This window comes from Leishmania infantum, chromosome 26 (assembly GCF_000002875.2).
Source record: "Leishmania infantum JPCM5 genome chromosome 26".
In the NCBI taxonomy this organism is placed as follows: Eukaryota; Euglenozoa; class Kinetoplastea; order Trypanosomatida; family Trypanosomatidae; genus Leishmania; species Leishmania infantum.
This window is the reverse complement of record NC_009410.2, coordinates 1-20,804: the sequence shown is the minus strand read 5'-3', so window position 1 is coordinate 20,804 and position 20,804 is coordinate 1. Positions and strand designations below refer to the sequence as shown.

The 20,804-nt window shown below is 57.1% G+C and overlaps 9 protein-coding genes across 9 annotated transcripts; all 9 read left to right on the top strand.

Moving 5' to 3' along the window:
* Positions 1-7: 7 nt before the first annotated feature.
* LINJ_26_0090 (conserved hypothetical protein) lies at positions 8-1,078 on the top strand (the record flags this gene model as incomplete). Its single annotated transcript, XM_003392561.1, has 1 exon — positions 8-1,078. One exon carries the CDS (start codon positions 8-10, stop codon positions 1,076-1,078), a length of 1,071 nt encoding a protein of 356 aa, XP_003392609.1.
* A 1,399-nt stretch (positions 1,079-2,477) lies between these two features.
* On the top strand, positions 2,478-3,287 carry LINJ_26_0080 (hypothetical protein; the record flags this gene model as incomplete). Its single annotated transcript, XM_003392560.1, has 1 exon — positions 2,478-3,287. The coding sequence occupies one exon, from the start codon at positions 2,478-2,480 to the stop codon at positions 3,285-3,287; it is 810 nt and encodes a 269-aa protein (XP_003392608.1).
* Positions 3,288-3,674: 387 nt separating this feature from the next.
* LINJ_26_0070 (conserved hypothetical protein) lies at positions 3,675-4,583 on the top strand (the record flags this gene model as incomplete). Its single annotated transcript, XM_001470319.1, has 1 exon — positions 3,675-4,583. The coding sequence occupies one exon, from the start codon at positions 3,675-3,677 to the stop codon at positions 4,581-4,583; it is 909 nt and encodes a 302-aa protein (XP_001470356.1).
* Positions 4,584-8,129: 3,546 nt separating this feature from the next.
* On the top strand, positions 8,130-8,930 carry LINJ_26_0060 (conserved hypothetical protein; the record flags this gene model as incomplete). The annotated part of the gene is made up of 1 exon (XM_001470318.1): positions 8,130-8,930. The coding sequence occupies one exon, from the start codon at positions 8,130-8,132 to the stop codon at positions 8,928-8,930; it is 801 nt and encodes a 266-aa protein (XP_001470355.1).
* Positions 8,931-9,714: 784 nt separating this feature from the next.
* On the top strand, positions 9,715-10,605 carry LINJ_26_0050 (putative protein kinase; the record flags this gene model as incomplete). Its single annotated transcript, XM_001470317.1, has 1 exon — positions 9,715-10,605. The coding sequence occupies one exon, from the start codon at positions 9,715-9,717 to the stop codon at positions 10,603-10,605; it is 891 nt and encodes a 296-aa protein (XP_001470354.1).
* Positions 10,606-11,667: 1,062 nt separating this feature from the next.
* GCVP (putative putative glycine dehydrogenase) lies at positions 11,668-14,589 on the top strand (the record flags this gene model as incomplete). Its single annotated transcript, XM_001470316.1, has 1 exon — positions 11,668-14,589. One exon carries the CDS (start codon positions 11,668-11,670, stop codon positions 14,587-14,589), a length of 2,922 nt encoding a protein of 973 aa, XP_001470353.1.
* A 1,225-nt stretch (positions 14,590-15,814) lies between these two features.
* On the top strand, positions 15,815-16,270 carry LINJ_26_0030 (methylmalonyl-coa epimerase-like protein; the record flags this gene model as incomplete). The annotated part of the gene is made up of 1 exon (XM_001470315.1): positions 15,815-16,270. The coding sequence occupies one exon, from the start codon at positions 15,815-15,817 to the stop codon at positions 16,268-16,270; it is 456 nt and encodes a 151-aa protein (XP_001470352.1).
* Positions 16,271-17,469: 1,199 nt separating this feature from the next.
* On the top strand, positions 17,470-18,558 carry LINJ_26_0020 (brix domain containing-like protein; the record flags this gene model as incomplete). Its single annotated transcript, XM_001470314.1, has 1 exon — positions 17,470-18,558. One exon carries the CDS (start codon positions 17,470-17,472, stop codon positions 18,556-18,558), a length of 1,089 nt encoding a protein of 362 aa, XP_001470351.1.
* A 435-nt stretch (positions 18,559-18,993) lies between these two features.
* On the top strand, positions 18,994-19,269 carry LINJ_26_0010 (putative Lsm7p protein; the record flags this gene model as incomplete). Its single annotated transcript, XM_001470313.1, has 1 exon — positions 18,994-19,269. The coding sequence occupies one exon, from the start codon at positions 18,994-18,996 to the stop codon at positions 19,267-19,269; it is 276 nt and encodes a 91-aa protein (XP_001470350.1).
* Between the last annotated feature and the right edge of the window lie 1,535 nt (positions 19,270-20,804).

Here is a 20,804-nt window from a genome sequence, read left to right as displayed (position 1 = left end):
CTGCAGGATGGGGAAGAAAGGCTCACTGCAGCGGTTCCATGCGATGCCGCCGCGGCTGTCGCACCCGGACGCGCTGGCGGTAGTTGACCTCGCCGTGAACGGGGTGGTGGTGCGACTGCACCTCGCGTCGCGGTGCTTGCCGTGCGCGTACACGGTTGCGTTGCCGGTGGAGGCGGTGCGCGCCGACGCGCGGCGCTACAACGGCTTCACGGAGCTGCGCTTCTGCGTGGATGTGCCGCAGCGCAGCGCGCGCTGTCGAGGCCTGTTCCTGGCGCTGCGCCTCCCATGGGGGACTGTGCACTACCTTGGCCCGCTGACGCACAACGCCCCCGTGTCATCGGCGCGCTTTGTGCGCGAGGTACCGTCGTCGGTGACGCTGCTAGTGGACGTGGACTGGTGCGCGCCCGTGGAGGTGGGCGCGCCGTTGCCGTGCGAGATGCTACTGAAGGAGCACGTGCGGACGGTCATCGAGAACGACGAGTTCTGCGGCTCCATCGCTGCGGCGCACGTGCAGAACCTCGTGCGCGACCTGCCCTTCTACGACGCAGCGATGCAGCGGTTCCGCAACTGGTCCGAGTACGTCATCTTCTTCGCGGAGTGCTACCGCTGCTGGAGGATTGTGCAGTATGAGCCGGAGGAGCACGCGGCGCTGGGGCTGAGCAGCCGCACGCCGGCGGGGGAGCAGCGCATGGTTGCCAACTGTTACGTGGACGACTACGCCCGAGCGGACGTTCACCGCGACCGCGTGAAGCGGCGGGCGCTGCAGGAGTTCCGTGACTGCCTGGCGGCGCGGGGTGTGGAGCTGAGCTGGCCGCCGCGGAAGGACCGCAAGGCGGAGCCGTTCTTCAACCTCTCACACAAGGTACTGCTGAAGCTGGGCTGCGAGAGGAGCTTCCGCACGCTGAACAGCGTCAACTACCTGCACGTGCTGGAGGGGCTGCGAGCGTCACACAGCGTCCTGTTCTCCGAACTGCACCCCGTGCAGGTGGACGCGGCCGTGTCGACGGACACGTCGCTGGAGCTGCTGCTGCGGCGAGTAACCGCGGCCAAGCAGCCCCCCTCCCCGCTGCAGGGGTGACGCCGCGTTCCCTTTTCACAGTGTTAGCACCGCTAGGCTGTGCTGTTTTTTTTTTTTTGACCGCATCCCCTCTCGCTTTGGTGTCCATCTGCGGCGGTGTCACGCGAGACAAAGGCATCCAACGACGGCGAGGCTGTGCAGCTCAGTAGCGCAGGGGTGTAGCGACACTCTCCCCTCTTTTCATTTTCGCAGTGCACAATTCTGCGTGCCGAGTGTCGGTGCAGGCGCCATCGCCTCCCCTTCGCTCATGTCTTATATACCTCCCCAAATATAGCCGGTTGACCTTTCAGACCGCCCTCCTTCCCCTGCTTCGTATCCCGCCTTCCACCCACTTGCTTTCTGCGCCGCCCCCCACCTCTGGCCTCATTATCTATGTAGAAAAAAGAAATCGGCATAACTGCCACAGTTCAGACCCGGCCCTGCGGCGCAGTGCCTGTGACGCCCCACGCCGCACACTTTCCCGAGAACCCTCTCCCCCGTTAGTGCACCGCAATGCCTGGCCGCCACGGCAAGCAGCGCGTGAAGCGCAAGAAGTCCAAGCGGCAGCCCGTGACGGACATGGAGCGGACGCTGAAGGACAGCATCCATGGCCGGAAGCGAAAGGAGCGAAGCATCCTCAAGAACCTGATCCCACCCAAGGTGGTGCCCAAGGTGAACAAGGTCGCTATGTCGAGCGCGCTGCCGATGTTCCAGCCCCGAACCGGAAAGAAGCAGAGGAGCGCGTGACGCTGCTGCTGCTGCTGGTGGTGCGCTGCCCTGTCTTTCTCTCTCTGTTGGCCGCCATCAGGGCTGAGGCTGTTCCACCCCCCTTTTTTTGCCTGTTTTGTGCGCTACTGATTGTGGCGATGCGAGTACGCACGAGGCACGGCACACACGTCTCCATCTCCGTGTGTCTGCGCACGGGCGGTACGCGCCGCGTGAGGCAGCGCTCTTTTTTGTTGTGAGCCCGCATGGCAGGTGAACCTCCCCCCTTCTCACTGCTGAGAAGCGGAGAAGAGGAAAGTGGCAGGGGGAACGGCGCACGCGTGAGTATTGCTTAAAGGGACCCAGTGCCCGCCATCTCTGGAGCCGTCGAACTTTGTCAGCGCGGCTGGTTCGAGGACGTGCGTTGTCCTTATTCGACCGTATGAAGAATTCGGGGTCGTTTTTCCATTGGTCTTCCATTCCGCTGTTTCTTCTGCTTATTACCCTCTTCACGCACTTTTTGGTATTCCGGTGCGCACTGCCTGCAGCGGTGGAGTGTGTCGTGCTCGCGGTGAAGCTCTTGTAGAGCGATTTCAACAACGTCCAGGTTCACAGGTACGCTACATTTCAGCTTGTGGTGCGAGCATGCTTTGTGCAGCGCAGCGCTGATTCTCGTCTTCGTCATCTTCCTGGTGGTGTGGAATCGAGCGCGGACATGGATTTTGCAGAGCGCGCCTGTGTCATCGATATGGGTCGGTCGATGATGTCTGTTTGCGTTTCTTCCTCTGGCGAGGTGCAGAGGTCTCATATAGCGGTTTCCCGAGATGCAGCGGTGACGTTGACGGCTGCCGAGCTGCTTGTTCCCGGCGGAAGACACTCCATTGCCTTGGATCGTCTTTTGGAGATGGCTGTAACCACTGGGCGACTCGCGACGACGACGCAGGTGGTCGTGCTGTCACGAAGTTGGGTGCATCCGCTTTTTTACACGTACGTGATGCGCTGGCTCTGCGCGGGAGTTCCTTCTACCACTTGTGTCTCCCAGGTGCCGCAGGCACTTTTTGCTGCTCAATGCGCCGGTGTCAAGAGCGCCCTTGTCGTGCAATGTGATAATGGAGTGCTCTTTACCACCCCCGTGCTGGATGGTGTCATTTCTTCCGAACTGGAGTCCGTGTGGGGCGACCTTGGCACCTTTGTCACAGTCGGTGCTCCTCTGGTGGAGAACTGCTTCAGAGAGGTCGGAGACCGTCTTATAGAATTCATGCAGCGAAAGGACCAACATGCAGACCGTAAAGGTCATTCTGAGGCAACCTGCTCAGGCAGACCGCAGCCCACGTTGCTGACGTGTGCGGAAGATCTGTTTTTGGCAGTGGAGCAGCACATTGCCGCGTGCCGAAAGCGGGAGCTCCGAGCCTGTGTCGAAACCGTGGTCTTGTGTGGCGATGACGTCATAGGTCCGGAAGCCCGTCAGCTTATCGCCCTGGTGCTTTCTGCGTCGCTTCCTGACAGCTTGTTGATGTGGATATAATCGCCTGTTTCGCGCCTCTAGTGCTTCCGCTTGAGCTTCACGCTCGAAGACTGTGAGCTGCTCCATCGATTCTAAATGGAAACCGCAGCGATACATCCGTAATGAATCCGCAGTACAATTCCACCGCCAAGTCGTCGCTTTCCACCCATCGCACGCGCCAACTTTGTTGCCGCTTACTGGGCTTAAGTTTCCGATGACAGCATGGGCGCCGATGCCTTTTACTGCAATCCTTTCCTCGCTTTTTTTTTCTGTCCCGTCAATGGCGCTGCTGTTGCAGCGCCATAGTGTTGATGGCGCGTTGTGCCATTGAACTCTCTGCACCTTCGACTTCCGCGTAAGACCTTCTTGGAAAGGGCTTGAATATACTCACCTGAGCAGTGAACGCGGATGATAGAGAACGGCGAGGATGAGTGGGGAGGCGTGCGTGCACAAAATGCGACGCCGTCGTCTCGAGAACTATTGGAGCGGATTCAGTACAATCGGGAGCTCTCGAGCGCCGGCTCGTTGGTGCGGCGCCGCGTCGGTGCCCTCACTCCATCGGATGCAGAGGTGCAAGCGGTCTACGCCGCACGCGAAGCCGCCGTAGCGCGCCAGCTCGAAGAGGCGTTGCACGGAGACCTGCATCGCCGCAGAGTAGTGTCAATGCGGTACTATGATACCTTGATGGCTGCTACGACGGACGATGTGTTTCAGGAATCGCAGCCACTGAGTGATGTGGAGGCTCGTCGCGTTGTTCTTGGACCACTCAGGAAACTGGTGGCTGTCTTAGCCACGAGGCAGTGCTTCGCGAGTCTGCTGCGCTATGCCAGCGGTGTCGGCGAAGCACTCCACACCGATCGAATTTCCCCACAGCTCGCAGTACAGTCAGCGCTTCCCTCCCCCTCTCCGTTGCCGAACATAAGCACGCTGCTGCGAGGAATTGCACTGCCCGACGTGGGTGCATCACGGCGGTTCCCCGGCTTTGGCCACGGCGATCCGGCGTACGATTTCGTCGAAGCCCCGCGATCCCGCCCGTGGCATGAGCCGTTTGCCTTTCGACTCAAACACTTCACTCCAGTACCTATGCCGTCGTTTGTCTTGGATGTCGCGGCGCAGGCGGAAAGAGAGGTTCGACGAGGCGATGGCGAAAGTCCGTCGGCACAGGAAGGAGATGATGTACCTACCTTGATGGCCGTACAGCCGTCTGTGGCGCTGACGAATGGCTCGCACTTCACGTCCTGCACCACTAGTGCGCGGCCTGCCAAAGCACCCGCGCACGGTCGGAGCCCCGCTGGTACTGCCCCTGCCACCGAATAGAGAAGTATGCGCCCAGGCAAGCAGTTTCCCTCGCGCTCTTGCCGGCGCGTGATGTAGCCTACAATTCTGTCATTGCGCTTCAACTCGTTCTCTCTTCTGTGCTGGTTTGTAGATGTATGCGTGTGAGTGTGTGCTCATGTTGGCACTGAGGTCCTTGTAACATCACATCCACACGTGAGTGCGCTCTGTGCACGGGCGCGTTCAGTCGGCACCCTCTTTCCCACCCGCACCCACACTATCAGCTGCATGTAATGGCTGTGCACCGTCACGGCGCATAGCTGCCGCGACTGAGTTCTTGCAGGTAGGCACTTCGTAGGTCCGCTTCTTCATGGCGGGGGGCGGATCCCTTGGGCCGTAAGTGCGCGTATCTCCTGCGCTCCCACGACTGCACATAAGCGCACCCTCCCTCCTTTTGCCCGATCGATACCCTCGCTCTCCCCATGTCGGTAATCGGCAACACCCTCCCTACCGACGCACGTGCACACAAATATGCATGCTTCAGCATACATAACGTTTAAAACTTTACGCGCAGATGTCGCTGGACTTGTCCCTCGGGCCATGGAAGGCGGACAGCTGCACCTCACAATGCGAGTCGTGCGGTGCCCCCTTTAATCTCTTTCGCCGCCGCCACCACTGCCGCTGCTGCGGCGGCATCTTCTGCTCCTCCTGTACGAGGCAAGTCTGTACCATCCCCACATATCCGTCGCTGATTCCGCAGCGAGTATGTCGAGAATGCCATGTCATGCTTTTTACTCGTGAATCTGGTCGATGCCAGCAGCGAGATCGTGTCCTGCTGCACCCGCGGCACAGACAACAAAATTTTTCAACCGCCAGGCCGGGTGCCCCATATGTTGGGGCGCGAGGGCAGAAGGATGAAGATGCCGGCCCCACAGAGCTATCGACAGACGACAACAACAAGCCGACCTCTACACTCGAGCCGCCTGCCATCTCCGACAGCGACAACCGCGGCGTTCCCAATAACCCTGCCACCAGTGCTGACAAGAAGGACTAGGATGCCCTCTCTACAGCAGTGGCTGGCGCGCTGTCGTCATGAGTAGTCCCACACCAATGCTCCGGTCTTGTCGATGGCGAAGGACAGCATTCTGCAGAGTAGTTACCTGTCGCGGTGACAGGTGCTGCTGCTCCCATCCCGGAGGTGCTACACCGTTAGCGTGTTGGCCCTCTTCCATGGGGAGACGATGTGCCATTTGGTAGGCCGCCTAGCGGAGTTGTGGGTTGAAGTGGCCGACTTTGCGGTCAAAAAGAAGATTCATTCTCTCTAAGGGACCTCCGAAATTCGGTACATGGCTATGTGAAGATGAAGCTCGTTTCGGCAGGTCTGCTCGCCGCGCAGATGGTGAATTGTTGCAGGTATATGGCGCTCCACTTATTGTCTTGGAAGCCATTTCGGAACGCACGGCAGCACCGCCTCCTGCGTCTTGTTGTCTCACCGCTTGTTAAGCTACAAGACCGTTTCTGCATTACATCAGGCGGGCCGAAGCTATCAAGGGCGCTGGTGCTGCGCACTCTGGCTGCATTTCGCGCAGCCGCATTGAAGCCGCTTCCCTCTTTCGGTGCTGGACCACGGGGATGGAAAAGAGGCAGTCGCGTTTTAGATTGGTCGCAAAGGGCGGTGAGTAACATGCCACTTCCACTCCACCTGGCCCGCTCTCCTCGTCCTTTCTACCGCTTTTCTTGTGCTTTTCCGTTTCACTACTAGCGCATCTTCTACATTAGTGCCACCACTTTTGTATTTCCTTACGTGAGGCGCCCTCCTAGGTATTTTGTGCCCTTTTTTCTGTTGCGCGCGCGTGCGTGAGTGCGCATATGTGTGCACCTTAGCGCTCCTGCTTCCCAACCGCTACTCCCGTTGCGTGTAACCTGTTTCCTCGTTGGCTGTGGTTATCTCATTCATTTCCAGTCCCTTTCTATTCCAGATTGCATGCGTGTGTATGTAAGCGTCTTCTGTGCCAGGTCTAGCGAGCAGCACACAGGGGCGAGATGTGGTTCCGGAACGCACTGATGGGCTGCTTTCTGTGCTCTCTGCACGCATATGCATGTGCGAGTGTGCATGCAGCCAACAAGATCATAGATTTAGAGAGGGCGCGCATCGAAACGTTCGGCTTTCACTTTCTCGTTGGCTATCTGTCTCCTGTGAGGGCCGTGGGAGACCATGGATGCGCGCACACGACGCATGTGTGCTAAATCAGCTTTTTATTGCTTTGTTTTTTTTTTTTCATTGTGCTTTACGTGAGGTGCAACTGGCGAGCTATCGAGTCCATGCTCTTAGAAAATGCCTCTCGGTCTTCGCCGCAACTGACTAATCGTTGACAACTCCGTGGTGGACCTCGCGACTGTTGGAGCGGCGCCACGAGAATTGCAAACGCCATATGATCATCTCCTTCGCCGTGGCGCGCTTTTTTTGTACATCTTCTTTTTTTTTCCTTTTTTCTTCAGAGCGCTCTTGTATCATCTCTGTCGTGGTCTACCTTCAACAGGAGTGTATGGCTCGCATGTCTACCTCCTTCTCTCCCTCACCCTCCTCTCTGCTGATCGCTGCCACACGGGTAGACGCGTTTCCCATTGCATTATTTTCCATGTTTTTCCTCTTTTGTGGTGTTTACTCAGCCGGCTTCAACCCCACTGCTCCTCTTTTTCGCTTCCTTTGTGTGCGCGTTTTTTGGGGTTCGTCTCTTCGTGCCACAAAAGCACACCCTCATACACACATATACCCTTCCTTCGTTTTCTGGCTTTCTCTTTTCTGTGCTCTTCTTGGAGGGTTATGTTAGCGTTTATTCCTCCCCCTCATCGCCCACCTCTCTCTTTTCCTCTTTCCCTCATACCCGGAACCCCCTCTCTGATCCCGGGTGCGCATCGCTGCGGTGTGGGCGAATTTGTTTGTTCTCGTCTCGGGTCCTTTGAAATGTTTCCCGCACTCCATGTGTTCTCTCTGCTGTGTTGCACTCGACGTACTTCGCATCTTCTGGTTGCCCTGCCCATGAGTGCGTTTTGTCGGTGTCTGGGTTGTGTCGTGCGAGCATATTCTATTCTCGGCTCTGTTTTTTTTTTTGTCTCGGCTACGTAGCGTTGTGTCTGTTCTCTCAGAAGCGGGGGTCCCGTCACTGATCTGCGTGCGTGCACCTACGGGAATCTGAGCTGCCGCTTTCTACAATTCACCTTTCCATAACATGTCCCGGCTCATCTGACTTTCGTCCACGGCAACAGATACCAATGCTAGCAAGACAGCGTTCACGTGTGTCCTCTTCGGCGCCCGCATCTCCTCTTCTCATCACGGTGACGGGGACGTGTCTGCGGAAATATGGCGGGCTTTGGCTGTTTCCCACGATCGGCATGGACCGCCTATCCAAAAGAAGTGAGTGCAACGGCTCAAGTGTCTGGCATGCGCGCTGTTCTGCCGCTCTCTCCCCTTTATGGCGCTCCTACTATCGGCCGTCTGCTCCCTCCTTCCTTTCGGTATTTTTTCTCTGCTCCTTGCGTGCAGGTTTGTTCCCATACAATGGGGGAGATCTCGAAAGGGTGCCCACAATGGACGTCTCCCAGTTTCTAAAGTCTTTCAAGAAGAACGTGGCGGCAAAGGCCAAACGTAGCTCTTCGGTACGGCAGACAGACGAAGCCACTAACTCAGACCCAGAGGACGATGTGACTGACGTCTTTCACTCGGCCAGCGACAGCGAGGCGGACGGAGAGGCCGAGGACGGAGAGGTGATCCTTGGCGGCCGAGCAGACAAGATGGCCGGCAAGCGGTACACCGCAAACACGACCCACAGCAAACGAAACCGAGAATTTGCCGCCTTGAAAGTGGTTGAGACTAACAGCGCCCCTGCTGTCGAGGCGGGCCGGTTTCAGCGCCAGCGCGCAGCGTTGGCACGTCAGGCAACAGATACGCGCAAGCCTTCACGCACGGAAATGATTGCGTCGGTGCGGGCCGAGCTGTTGCGGCAGCGCGAGAAGCTCCGCGGATCGAATGCGCTCGATTCAGCGAATCAGGTTGATGCACCGACGCAGATGGAGACGACGATGATCGAGGTTGAAGACCTTCTCCAGGCCAGCGCGCCAACAGCCGCCACATCCTCCTCGGTGCTAGATTTCTTGCCAGCAGCACCTCTACCTGCTTCACTGCATTCAACTCGCACGACCGCATCGCGGGCAGCATCAACGGCAGTCGCACTGAGCGAACCGCAGCCGCCACCAAGCCTGGTCGCGAATGGCAGGGCCGTTACCTCCACGGCGAATGATCCCGCAATGGAAGAGCCTCCGAAGCTGCCAAAGAAGAGGACCAAGTTTGAGCTGGCAATGGCAATGGCTCACGACGAGGTGGCTTCCTGATGGGATGATTATGGACAGAGAGAAAGTACTCGTATAGTCGAACAAAGGTGGGGCAGGGCAACGAAGAAAATCAGCGGTCTCTCTCCACACAGCCGGCGCCGTTGCTCGCGAGCTACTTTAATGACAATAGCGTCCTGACTACGTGCTCAGGGTCGTGACGAAAAGGCCTCCAGACAAGCGGAAAAGAAAAAAGAGACGTGTACGGAGAGCGGCAGACACTGCGAGGGAGCTCCGGCGTCTTAAGGCTGGCCGCACCTTTTTTTTTCTTATTGTCTACTGTTTCTCTTACTTTCCTGCGCGCTGAGAAGGGAGGGCGGTCTTCATCTATCTTCATTCTCGCTCTTACCCGCATCAATAGTGGTGGAACACAACGGGCGTGCAAGATGCACCCGACTCGTCGTCTTGACCTCGTCTTCCTTCCCCTCTCTCACTGCATCCTGGAAAAGAAGCACGCATGCTTCACGGCTGTAACTCTCTCTATTTTGTCCCGCCGCCACGCTCTCGACGGTTTCGGTGCTGCCCCCTCTCTACCCCTATTATCCACCGCTTTACAGTTTGCTGCTCTCCAACACGGAGCGCTGCCGGGCTTTCGCAGTACAGCCTGCTCAGGCCCGCCGGTGGGGTGGTGCATCTTTGCGCGTTGTGCTACCGGAAGCACACACACACACACACACACACACACACAAGCGGAGGCCGTGAACCCTTCCGTGATTCCCTCTACCGTCGCGTCCCCTCGTCCTCGTTCGCGCCGCGCCATTTTTTTTTTTCGTCTCTGCCGGACAGCATGGACAAGTACGCGCTGGGGCCTGTTATCGGGGAGGGCCAGTTTGGGAGTGTGCGCATGGCGACAGTCAAGGCCACCGGGCAGACAGTTGCCGTGAAACTGCTACATGTGCCTCGGCTTACGGAGGGCATTCCGCATCCGGTGGCGCGGGAGCTTCTCATTGCCTCTCGTGTCGCCTCGCCGTTTCTGGTGAAGACCATCGAGATTGCACCGTATGGGTCCCACATGGCTGTGGTGATGGAGCGCTGTATGGAGGACTTGGCGTGTGTCTTGCGCAAGTGCAGTCCGGCTCACCCGCTTCCGCTGCTGTTGACGCAGTCGTATATGCGCATGCTTCTCACCGCGCTGCACGCATTGCACTCGAGCGGTATTCTACACCGCGATGTGAAACCGTCGAACTGCTTTGTTGCTGTGGATGGGTGCCTCAAGCTCGGCGACTTTGGCCTCAGTCGCCCACTATGCTCAGACATGTCACACGAGGTTGTGTCGCGCTGGTACCGCGCGCCGGAGCTGCTCTTTGGCCAGCGACGCTACGGGGGCGAGGTGGACCTCTGGGCGGCTGGGTGCGTCTTCGCCGAACTCCTGCGTGGCCACGGCCGCCCTTTCTTTACAGGCGATGGGGATATCAGCCAGATCGCGAAGATATTTGACGTCTTCGGTACCCCCACGGGCGGGACGTGTAGCTTCTACCGCCAGCTGCCTGACTGGGAGAAGGTTTCTTTCGAAGAGAAAAAGGGAACTGGCCTGCGTGTGCTGCTGCCTTTTGTGCCCCCTGAGGCGCTTGACTTGTTGACGAAAATGCTAGCCCTTGATCCGGCATCTCGGTGCAGCGCAGCAGAGGCGCTCAGCCATCCATTTTTCGCTCTCTCAGATATCTTGCTGCGCGTATGAAATTCTGAAAGACAATTGAGAGCGCCGAAGTTCCACTGAAGCAAGTAGAGAGAACTCAACCCCGACTACTCTACAGGCCCTCGCTCCCCCCTGGCGCCGCTAAAAAAAAAGAAAGAAGACGTATGTGCGCCTCCGGCGGTCACTGACGCTGTAGGATCCCCTCTTGGCCTTCTCACAACCTTATTGGTGTGTCTGGAACCTGTCATTGTGGCGCGCAGGCATGTCGCGGATGTGCTCCGTCTGAACAAAGCCGGAGGAAGGATGCCTGACCTCGGGTGCTTACGGGCGCCACCTTCCCTCCAAAGTGTATGCAGATGGCTTCTCACAGATGCCCTGCCCGGCGTGTATATCATTCAGGAAGATACACTTGTGAACCCATTTGCTCGGTGCTGATGATGGTGACGCGCTGAGAGCGCAGGGTGGAACTCGGGAACGGTGCAGGGCCTAAGGGGGCTCTGAACTGACGCAGGGGGAACTTCCTTCTTGACCTTACGTGGCATGCCCCTGAACTGACCACTGTTACACGGAGGACAGGCGCCACCGCCTGCGCCTTCGCGCAAGACGGTGGAATCAACCCTGTTTGGATGACAGCATTCAGTCCACCCGAGTGCCCGCCTCGCGCCAGCCGTGTAGCACGTACCGGGAGACTTCACGTGAAAGGGCCAGAGGAAGCCGTACGATGTATTTCCCCGATTCCGCGGCTCACTGCGAGTGCGAGAGGGCTAAGAGTTAGCAGTAGAGCGACAGAAGTGGGCGAGTTATGGGTTTTTAGGCGCATACTTGTTGACGTTTTCGCGGCACATTGGACACGCCGAAGAAAGCGGGCAGATTGAAGCGTTGCTCTGAGCATGTCCTCCGCTCTCTTTTCCTTTTCCCATTCTCCACTCTCCATGCGCTGTGGTGTCGCCCGTGGTGCAACACACTTTGTCCACACCCATTCCCACAGAGGTGACACTCACGGTGCCACACGACAAACGTGAATAGTTTCCGTCTTTTTCTTTTGGGTCAGCGTCAAATTCGGGGTTCAAAACCCCTCCTTTTCTCTCCCCCGCATCCGCCCTCATGCTCCGCCGTCTCCTTCGCGTTAACGGCGCTCCGGCGCCCTCACGCCTGGCGCGCTACACCTCTACGGACGCGTACTTGAACCGCCACATCGGCCCCACACGTAAGGAGACCGTCGAGATGCTGAAGACGGTCGGCAAGGAGAGCCTCGCGGAGCTCATGACCACAGTGCTGCCGAGCGATATCCTTCGCACTCCGCTGAACAACTTCAAGTGTTTGAGTGAGACAGAGGCTCTGTCCTACCTGAAGAGCCTCGGCGCACAGAACAAAGTTCTGAAGAGCATGATAGGCCAGGGCTACTACGAGTGCATCATCCCGAGCACGATCATGCGGAACGTGCTGGAGAACCCCATGTGGTACACCCCGTACACCCCGTTCCAGTCAGAAATCGCTCAGGGCCGCCTTGAGTCGCTCCTCAACTTTCAGACAATGGTGACGGACCTGACCAAGATGGACATTTCCAACGCGTCGCTGCTCGACCAGGCGACGGCTGCGGGGGAGTGTATGTACCTCGCCCTGAATCATCACCGTCACAAGCGCATGAAGTTCTTTGTGTCGAAAGGCGTCTTTCTGTCATCGATCGAGATGATCCGCACGCGTGCGCACCCGCTGGGAGCACAGGTGATCGTCGGTGATGTTCAGTCCCTCGACCTCGATGATGCCGAGCTGAGTGGTATTTTTGTGCAGACCCCAGACGCAAAGGGCGAGTTGCACGACTTCACCACCCTCTTTGCCCGTGCCAAGGCGAATGGCGTCGTCTGCTGCGCAGGCGTCGACCTGATGGCGAGCTGCCTCGTCAAGCCGGCTGGCGAGATGGGCGCGGACGTTGTGGTGGGCTGCGCGCAGCGCTTTGGCACCCCGCTGGGCTACGGCGGACCACACGCCGCTTTTATGGCCATCACGGACAACTTGAAACGGCTGTCCCCGGGTCGTATAGTTGGCATCAGCAAGGACAACGCCGGCGATCCGGCCATTCGCATGGCATTGCAGACGCGCGAGCAACACATCAAACGCGAGCGGGCCACCTCGAATATCTGCACGGCGCAGGCACTGCTCGCGAACATGAATGCCTTCTACGCGATCTACCACGGCCCGGAGGGGCTGAAGCAGCTCGCGAGGGAGATTCACCAGAAGGCGAAGCTGTTCGCCGTCGGCATGGAGTCGCTCGGCTTTTCCCCGGTGAACACCACCTACTTTGACACGCTCTCCTTCTCAATGGAGGCGAGCTCCATGACGGCGGCTGACTACGCCCAGCGGTGCGTCGAGAGGGGCATCAACATTTTTGTGGATGGCTCAACGAACGAGGTGTCCATCTCCGTGGACGAAGCCACGACGGAGAACCACATCGCCGCGCTGCTGCAGGCTGCGGGCATGCCAACGCCGAAGATCGACGCGCTGACGCGCGTCGCCGATACCATCTGCGTCATCCCTGCAGCGCTTCTGCGGAAGTCCAAGTTCATGCAAAGCAGCGTCTTCAACAGCCACAAGAGCGAAACGGAGCTGATGCGTTACATTCAGCGCCTGCAGCGCAAGGACTATGGACTGACGCACGGTATGATCCCGCTTGGGTCGTGCACCATGAAGCTGAACTCCGCCGCTGCGATGCGGGCACTGAGCTGGCCGGAGTACAACGCACTGCACCCCTATGCTCCCGAGGATCAGGCGCGCGGGTACCACGCGTTGCTGGCGGACCTGAAGCAGAAGCTGTGCGACATCACAGGTATGGCTGCCTGCTCGGTACAACCGAACAGCGGTGCCCAGGGCGAGTACGCCGGCCTGCGGATCATTCGTGCCTACCACGAATCGCGCGGCGAGGGCTACCGCGATATCTGCTTCATTCCAACAAGCGCGCACGGCACCAACCCGGCGTCGGCGGTGCTGGCGGGGCTGAAAGTGGTTACAGTGAAATGCCTCGACGACGGGAGTGTGGATATGGTGGATCTGGAGGCCAAGTGCGTGAAGCACGCCAAGGACCTGGCCTGCCTCATGATTACCTACCCTAGCACCTACGGCCTCTACGACAAGGACATTCGCAAGATCACGTCTGTGGTGCACGAGCACGGCGGTCAGTGCTACATCGACGGCGCCAACCTGAACGCCCTAGTTGGGTACACCGGGCCTGGCTTCATCGGCGGTGATGTGTGCCACATCAACATGCACAAGACTTTCTCCATCCCACATGGTGGCGGCGGTCCGGGCTTAGGACCGATCACTGTGCGGCAGCACCTTGCCCCGTTCCTTCCGAACAGCACCTATGGCCCGGCCGTAGGTGGGTCGCAGGCATTTGGGCAGGTATCGCAGGCGGGCAACGGCTCTGCTTCGATTGCCACCATCTCGTACGCCCTCATCATGATGTTGGGCTCCCACGGGCTCAAGACGTGCACGGAGTACGCGGTACTGAATGCCAACTACCTCAAGAAGCGGCTTGAGGAGCACTACACCATCTGCTTCCTCGGCCACAGCGAGTTCTGCGCCCATGAGTTTATTCTCGACATTCGCCCGTTTAAGAAAACCGCCAACATCGATGCGGAGGATGTGGCGAAGCGACTCATGGACTACGGCTTCCATGCGCCGACGCTGGCGTTTCCCGTGGCTGGCACGCTGATGATCGAGCCTACGGAGTGCGAGTCGAAGCGGGAGCTGGATCGCCTCGCGGATGCTCTCATTTCCATCCGTCGCGAGATCGCCGCGGTGGAGCGTGGCGATCAGCCAAAGAACAACAACGTCCTCACAAACGCGCCACACACGGCCAAGTGCGTGACCGCGGATGAGTGGAACCGTCCGTACTCGCGGCAGCTCGCGGCCTACCCCACTCGGCACCAGTACCGCGAAAAGTTCTGGCCAAGTGTTGGTCGGGTCGACAACACCTACGGAGATCTCAACTTGATGTGCTCGTGCGCCCCGTTAGAGTTCTACAACTAGAGACACCACCGCGTCGTTTGTGGAAGTTTGGAGGACAAGAATGCGCACCACCGGCACAGCGACCCATTCAGGGCTTCCCTGACGCTCCTTTTTCGTCGTCGCTGTGAAGTTTCTGAAGGTTCGGCAACGGATATATGCGTGTGCGCATCGGTGTGAGTGGGTAACGGCGGATCGATATATGTCTGTCCATGACAGCCATGTGGTCCATTTTCTCTTTTCCCTTTTGGAGAACAGCTTCTCTCCGCAATATCGCCTCATGTTCTTTCCGTTGTTTCTTTTTTTTTTTCAAGCCCTCTTCATCCCACCCGCCCTCCTGCCACTCACCATCCCCTCCACCCTTGTCATTCATGTGCACCTCCAGTTAGCATTTCTTGGTACGTGTATATAATCTTACCCTTTCTCTCTTTTTCGGCTCCTGGGTCTTGCCGCCTTAATTGTGGTTGCTTTGCTTTGTCTCTCCATCTTTATCGCCATCGCCTACACTTCTTCCTTCTGGCTGCGTGTGTGTGCGTGTTCGTGGGCTGCTTCTCCCCATCTGCACCTCTGCACACATGGCCGCACGAATCGGACCATCGACTGGATTTGAAAGCCTTACATTCCCCCCCTCCCCCACAAACACAAGAAAAAAAACACGACTATTTTCTAGGTCTCCCTGTTTTCTTGATCTCTTTCTGTCTGCGCACATAACGTCAACGGCGCTGGTGTGCTTATATTTGTGCACAGATTAGAGAGCAATCTTGACGCGTCGTGTTTCTGTGCGTCTGGGAAAAGGTTTTGTTTGCTTAATTTTTTTTCATTTTCTTCGTTTTGAAAACAAGTGAGCACGTAAGCCTTATGACAGCAAGTGGACAAACAACCAAATGATTCAATGGCCTTGTGCTGGATCTCAACGCATCGGCTCCATCATCACCAAAGACGCTTTCCTCTCCTTTTCAATGGCCTGTTTCTCGAGTGTCCTCTCTCTTTTCCTCTCTGGTTCCTCGCTCCTCTCCTCCCTTTCCCCTTTTTGCTGTTGCGGCACCCCCATTCACATCTACCCTCCCCCTTTTGCACCTTCCTACTCGATGCGGCTCACCAGTTGGTGCTCGCTTCCCGTTTCCTTTGTTCAAAGCACAGCTTCCTGTCAGTATGACGATCAACTCATCAACTACTGATTTCTCGCTTCTGTTTACGCTTTTTCTATACTTCACCTTTTTTCTTTCCGTCAGCTTCCCGCTCTTATCACATGTTCCGCCGCTGCACCGCGCTTCGTGCCGTGCCTGCACATCTTTGGCGCCTTAACCACGTTGCCATCGCTGTTCCTGCTAGTCGTAGCCTCGTAGAGGCTGGCGAGATGTACACGCGCATCTTTAACGCCAAGGTCAGCGAACCGGTGAAACAGGAGGCGCACGGGGTCATCACAGTCTTTGTAGAGCTGGCGAACACAAAGATTGAGCTGCTTCACCCTCTCGGCGACAACAGTCCCATTTCGGCCTTCTTGGAGCGCAACAAGGACGGAGGTATGCACCACATCTGCCTTGAAGTCCCAGATATCGCAGCGGCAATGCAAATATGCAAGGAGGCAAATATTCGCTGTCTTGGCACGGCACCGAAGATCGGTGCTCACGGCAACCCTGTGATCTTCCTCCACCCAAAAGACTGCGGCGGAGTCCTCACCGAGCTCGAAGAGGTGAAATCATGAGACGCTTTCTGTTCCCGAGTTGTGCGGCCCTTGCTAAAAAAGTTTTTTTTTTGTTTGTTTCTGCTGTCTTGCACTCCTTGCCGGGCGTTTTTTCTGTCTTTTTTGCTTCTCTGCCCCCTCCCCCCTCTCCCTCCGGCAGTGCCATTTCTTGGGTGCCTGTGCGCGTGCCCGTGACTTAATGCTGCCTCCCTGAAAACGAGAAAATACTGTACTCCTCTGCTGGTGTTACGAAAAGCACACGAACCACGTTCCTTCCCGACTGTATGAGCTGATGCATTTCCTTCTTGGCCGTACCTGCCTTATTAAGCCTTTTTTACATTTCCATACTTCTCCGATCTTTGCAATTCTTGACTACCACGTTTGTTACGCTGCCACTCGTATCTATAAAATTTTCATCACTACTTTTCGTTCCCTTGGATGCCTGCTCGTTGTAGGTTCGCTTCTCTGCTTGCCCTTCCTTCACTCTGCACAGTAAGGGACGATCTGTGGCGTAGGAAAACACTCACTCGAAGGCCACTTGTCTCTGTCTCTTGTCCGCTGCTTTCACGCATGCGAGCGTCTGGGGATGACACCGACAGCAGTAGCGGCGTCTTCGTGTTGCCGCTGTTGTTTGCTCTCTGGTTTTTCTTCGGGTCTCCTCTGTTTTTGTGCGTATGTCTAGGTGTAGGTGTGTCTGCGGGAGCGCTAAGGCATCCAACCCTCTGATGAAGCCACGTGACGTCCTCTTCTCTCTTTCCTGTGGCGATGCGCACAGTGGGCGAAACAGGTGCGCGGCGCGTTGCCAAAACCAATGACGGGAGCGCTTGTTTCAGTTCTTTTTCCTTTCGAACGATCTTGGGACTAGGGAAGCGGCGTGTGGTCGCCCTCCCGACTTTTGTGCTGTTTCCCTGCTTTCAAAGCGGTGCTAGTCCTTCAGGCGCTGCAATGATGCATCCTTCGTCTCGTACTCCTCGATCTCTTATTCAACTCCGCCTCTGCCTCTGTTTCTCCTCATAACCATGCGTTTTTTTTTTTACACTGGCCTGCTCATTGCCTCCTTCGCGGAACCGCGGACGACGATATTCTTCATTGCCCCACCCTCCTTCTCGGCCTTTGGTATCATCACCAACAACACCGCATGTACAGAGAACAGTACTCACTCACGCCAAAAGTCCCCCCTCGAGCTCGCTTTGGCGGTGCAAAGGAAGACAAAACAAGCCATGTCCACCGTCGGCGGCTTTAAGCGGCGCACAGCCAAGAACGCCACGACGCGGCGCGCCGTCAAGCGGTACGAGCCAAAAGTGGTGGAGAACCCGAAGCGCGTGCTCTTCTTGAAGGGTGCATCCTCGAACGATGTCGTGACGGAGGCGATGGTGGATCTCATGGCCATCGCGAAGCCGTACTGTAAGAAGCTCGCGAAAAAGAACGCCTTCTTTCCGTTTGAGGGGCGCCAGCACCTGGAGTTTCTCGGCTTCAAGAATGACTGCTCGCTCTTCTGTTTTGGCTCGAGCAACAAGAAGCGACCGAACAACCTCACGATTGGGCGCCAGTTTGACTTCCACGTTCTGGACATGGTGGAGCTGGGCATTGTAGCGGCGGACCGCCTCGACATGTCGCAGACGGTCGGCGTTGACGCCGGTTCAATGGGCGGGAAGCCGTTCTTTGTCTTCGACGGCAGCGAGTTCGCGTCGGACCCGACGTTCATGCGCCTAAAGAATCTCCTGGTGGACTACTTTCGCGGCGGCAACGACGTCGAGATCAATCTCGACGGTTGCGATCGCGTCCTGTTTTTCTCGTTGCGTTCGAAGAACGGCGAGGACGCGTGTGTGGCACCCTCCGCGGACTGCTACACCAACAAGCCACCTAGTCAAAAGGGCAATGCGGTCCTATGTATGCGGCACTACGCCGTCAAGAAGCCGTCAGCGGCCACAGGCGTCCCGAAGAGCATCAAGAACATTCAGCTCTACGACGTCGGACCCAACTTCGACTTTGAAATCCGTCGCATCTCCTTTGCGACGCCGCAGGAGTTCAAGGTGGCCTGCCGCATACCCCGCCAGACGCTTGCCACGCTGCGGTCGACCGCCGACAACGTGCAGTCGGACGGCCTCAACAACCTCCGCGGTCAGCTGCACGTGGGCAAACAAGACGTCCAGGAGCTTAACCTGCGCCGCTTCAAGGCACACCGCCGCGGCATCTCGAGCGGTGCCGCCGACTGTGACGAGGCCGCCAAAGAGGCGAGCAAGCCGCGCCGTCGCAGAGCTCGCTTGGAGACGGATGCAGGGGAATCTCGCCCCGAGACGGACATTTGAGCTCGAGGCGCTTGGCGGGGTGCTCTCCCAGTGTGTGTGTTGGTAGTTAACGGCATCGTTTCGTCTAACACGTAAGACCCCTAAAGCGTAATGCACAGCACCCTCTCCAGAAGGAAATTCCGTACCAATGCTTCCGAGAACGTGCTGGCCTCTTTTCTCCACACCAAAGGTATCTTTGTCGGAGTCTGTATGGCAGCTACTCCCGCTCCGCACGGCCTTCTCAAGGATGACCCACCGCGTTGTCGTGCTGTAGTCTGCTGGCAGGTACGGTGTGTCCGCGATTTTTTTTTGTGACCTGTTCACATCCCTTCAACCTCTACCGTTTCTTTTCTCTGTGTCGTTCTAACACGACCTTACCACCCGTACATACCGCAATCGCCATACACACAAATGGTTGGCTTCCAAGGAAAAAGCAGCAGCAGACGTGCAGGAGTTATGTCCGCGGAGGCGGCACACATACTGAAAAAAAAGGAGGGCATTCTGTCCTTGGAAAAGTACCTTGATCGTAAGGTAGTGGTATCGCAAAAAAACCATGAAATGCACGGCGTACTGAAAGGGTTTGACAATAATGTGAACTTGGTTCTAGCCGACGCAGAGTTGTGGCACCGCAACACACACATACGCAAGATTGGCGCCTGTGTCGTGCGTGGTGGCCCCGTAAACCTCATCCTTTCCGGTGACACCACCATCATTCCAAATCCCTTTATTTAGTGAATGGGAAGGTTGGGGTGTGGGAAGGAAGTTGGCTGCTCGTCGATGAGGTCTGCCCCTTGTTTTCGTACCCAACCAAAGATACGCACGCTGTCTTGGACACACGAGTGCTACAAGGGATGCCTTGCGAGGGCACTTTGTCTCATGCCGATCAGCCACTCTGCGCGGCCGCGGCCTCCCTGCGTATGGTTCGAAAACTGAGTTGACCCTCAGGCTCGTCGCCATCACGATCTTGTGCGTGAAACACGACCCTGGCCTAGATGCTCAAAGAGATCTGCGAAAAAAATTCCGGGATGGTGAACCCGTGCCATCGCTGTCGGCGGGAGGTCCGAGAGGGACTTCGGAAACAACGGTGCTTTACCCCCAAGGGCGCGTGCGTTAACCTGCCCCATGACTCGCACCGATGCGCAGAGCACGCTTTTTCTTGGAGCGTTGGCCGACGCAACGAAAAGTAGAGCATAATCACAACAGGTCGCATTCTCTGCAAGCATTGCAGCTGATGATGCCCCGCCGCCTGACACCCCCCTTTGCTGAGCGCGCGCCTGTAAGGCAGCACAAGCACCGTCTCCTCCGAAAGGCCATCTTGTCTCCCCCTTTTCCCTGTTCGCGGTGTTCTCTTTCTCCAGAGGCCGCCCCTTGACTTGGCCAGCTCCTCTCTTGCTGTGCTGCACCCTCCTTGGCCTTCTTTTTCCCCATTGGAGAACACCAAGACGCTGTGAAAGGTCGAACTCGTTGTCAGCAACATCCTTCTCCGCTTTGTTTTGTGCTTTCCACACGAGTCGGGAAAGACACAAGGAGCATTCTCAAAGAACACAATAGACTTCCTCAACCGAATGATCGCGGATGACCACAGCAGTTCCATCGCGGACCAGCAGTGAGAGTCGACCTGGAATGGTGCAGGGGTGCTCTCGTCTCGACTTGCGGTGACACGACACAAATTTTATGCTGTGCGTAGGAAGCTACACACCTGCCCTCTGGACGCTGTACCGCGCCCTTCCCTTCCACAGTGCATGTGACACCACCATGCACGGCAGTGAAAAGCAGTAAAATAGCTTACTGTCTTTTAGATAGACTGCGCCGTACTGACACTTACTCAACTGACGTGTGTGTGTGGGTCAGGGTCAGGGTTCCTCTCGACTGATTCCTTGCACAGCGACACCCTCTCCAACAGGACGGGGGCGTGACGGTGTACTGGTTAGGGTTAGGGTTAGGGTTAGGGTTAGGGTTAGGGTTAGGGTTAGGGTTAGGGTTAGGGTTAGGGTTAGGGTTAGGGTTAGGGTTAGGGTTAGGGTTAGGGTTAGGGTTAGGGTGAGGGTTAGGGTTAGGGTTTTTTTCTCCACTGATTCCTTGCACAGCGACACCCTCTCCAACAGGACGGGGGCGTGACGGTGTACTGGTGTACTGGTGTACTGGTGTACTGGTGTACTGGTGTACTGGTGTACTGGTGTACTGGTGTACTGGTGTACTGGTGTACTGGTGTACTGGTGTACTGGTGTACTGGTGTACTGGTGTACTGGTGTACTGGTGTACTGGTG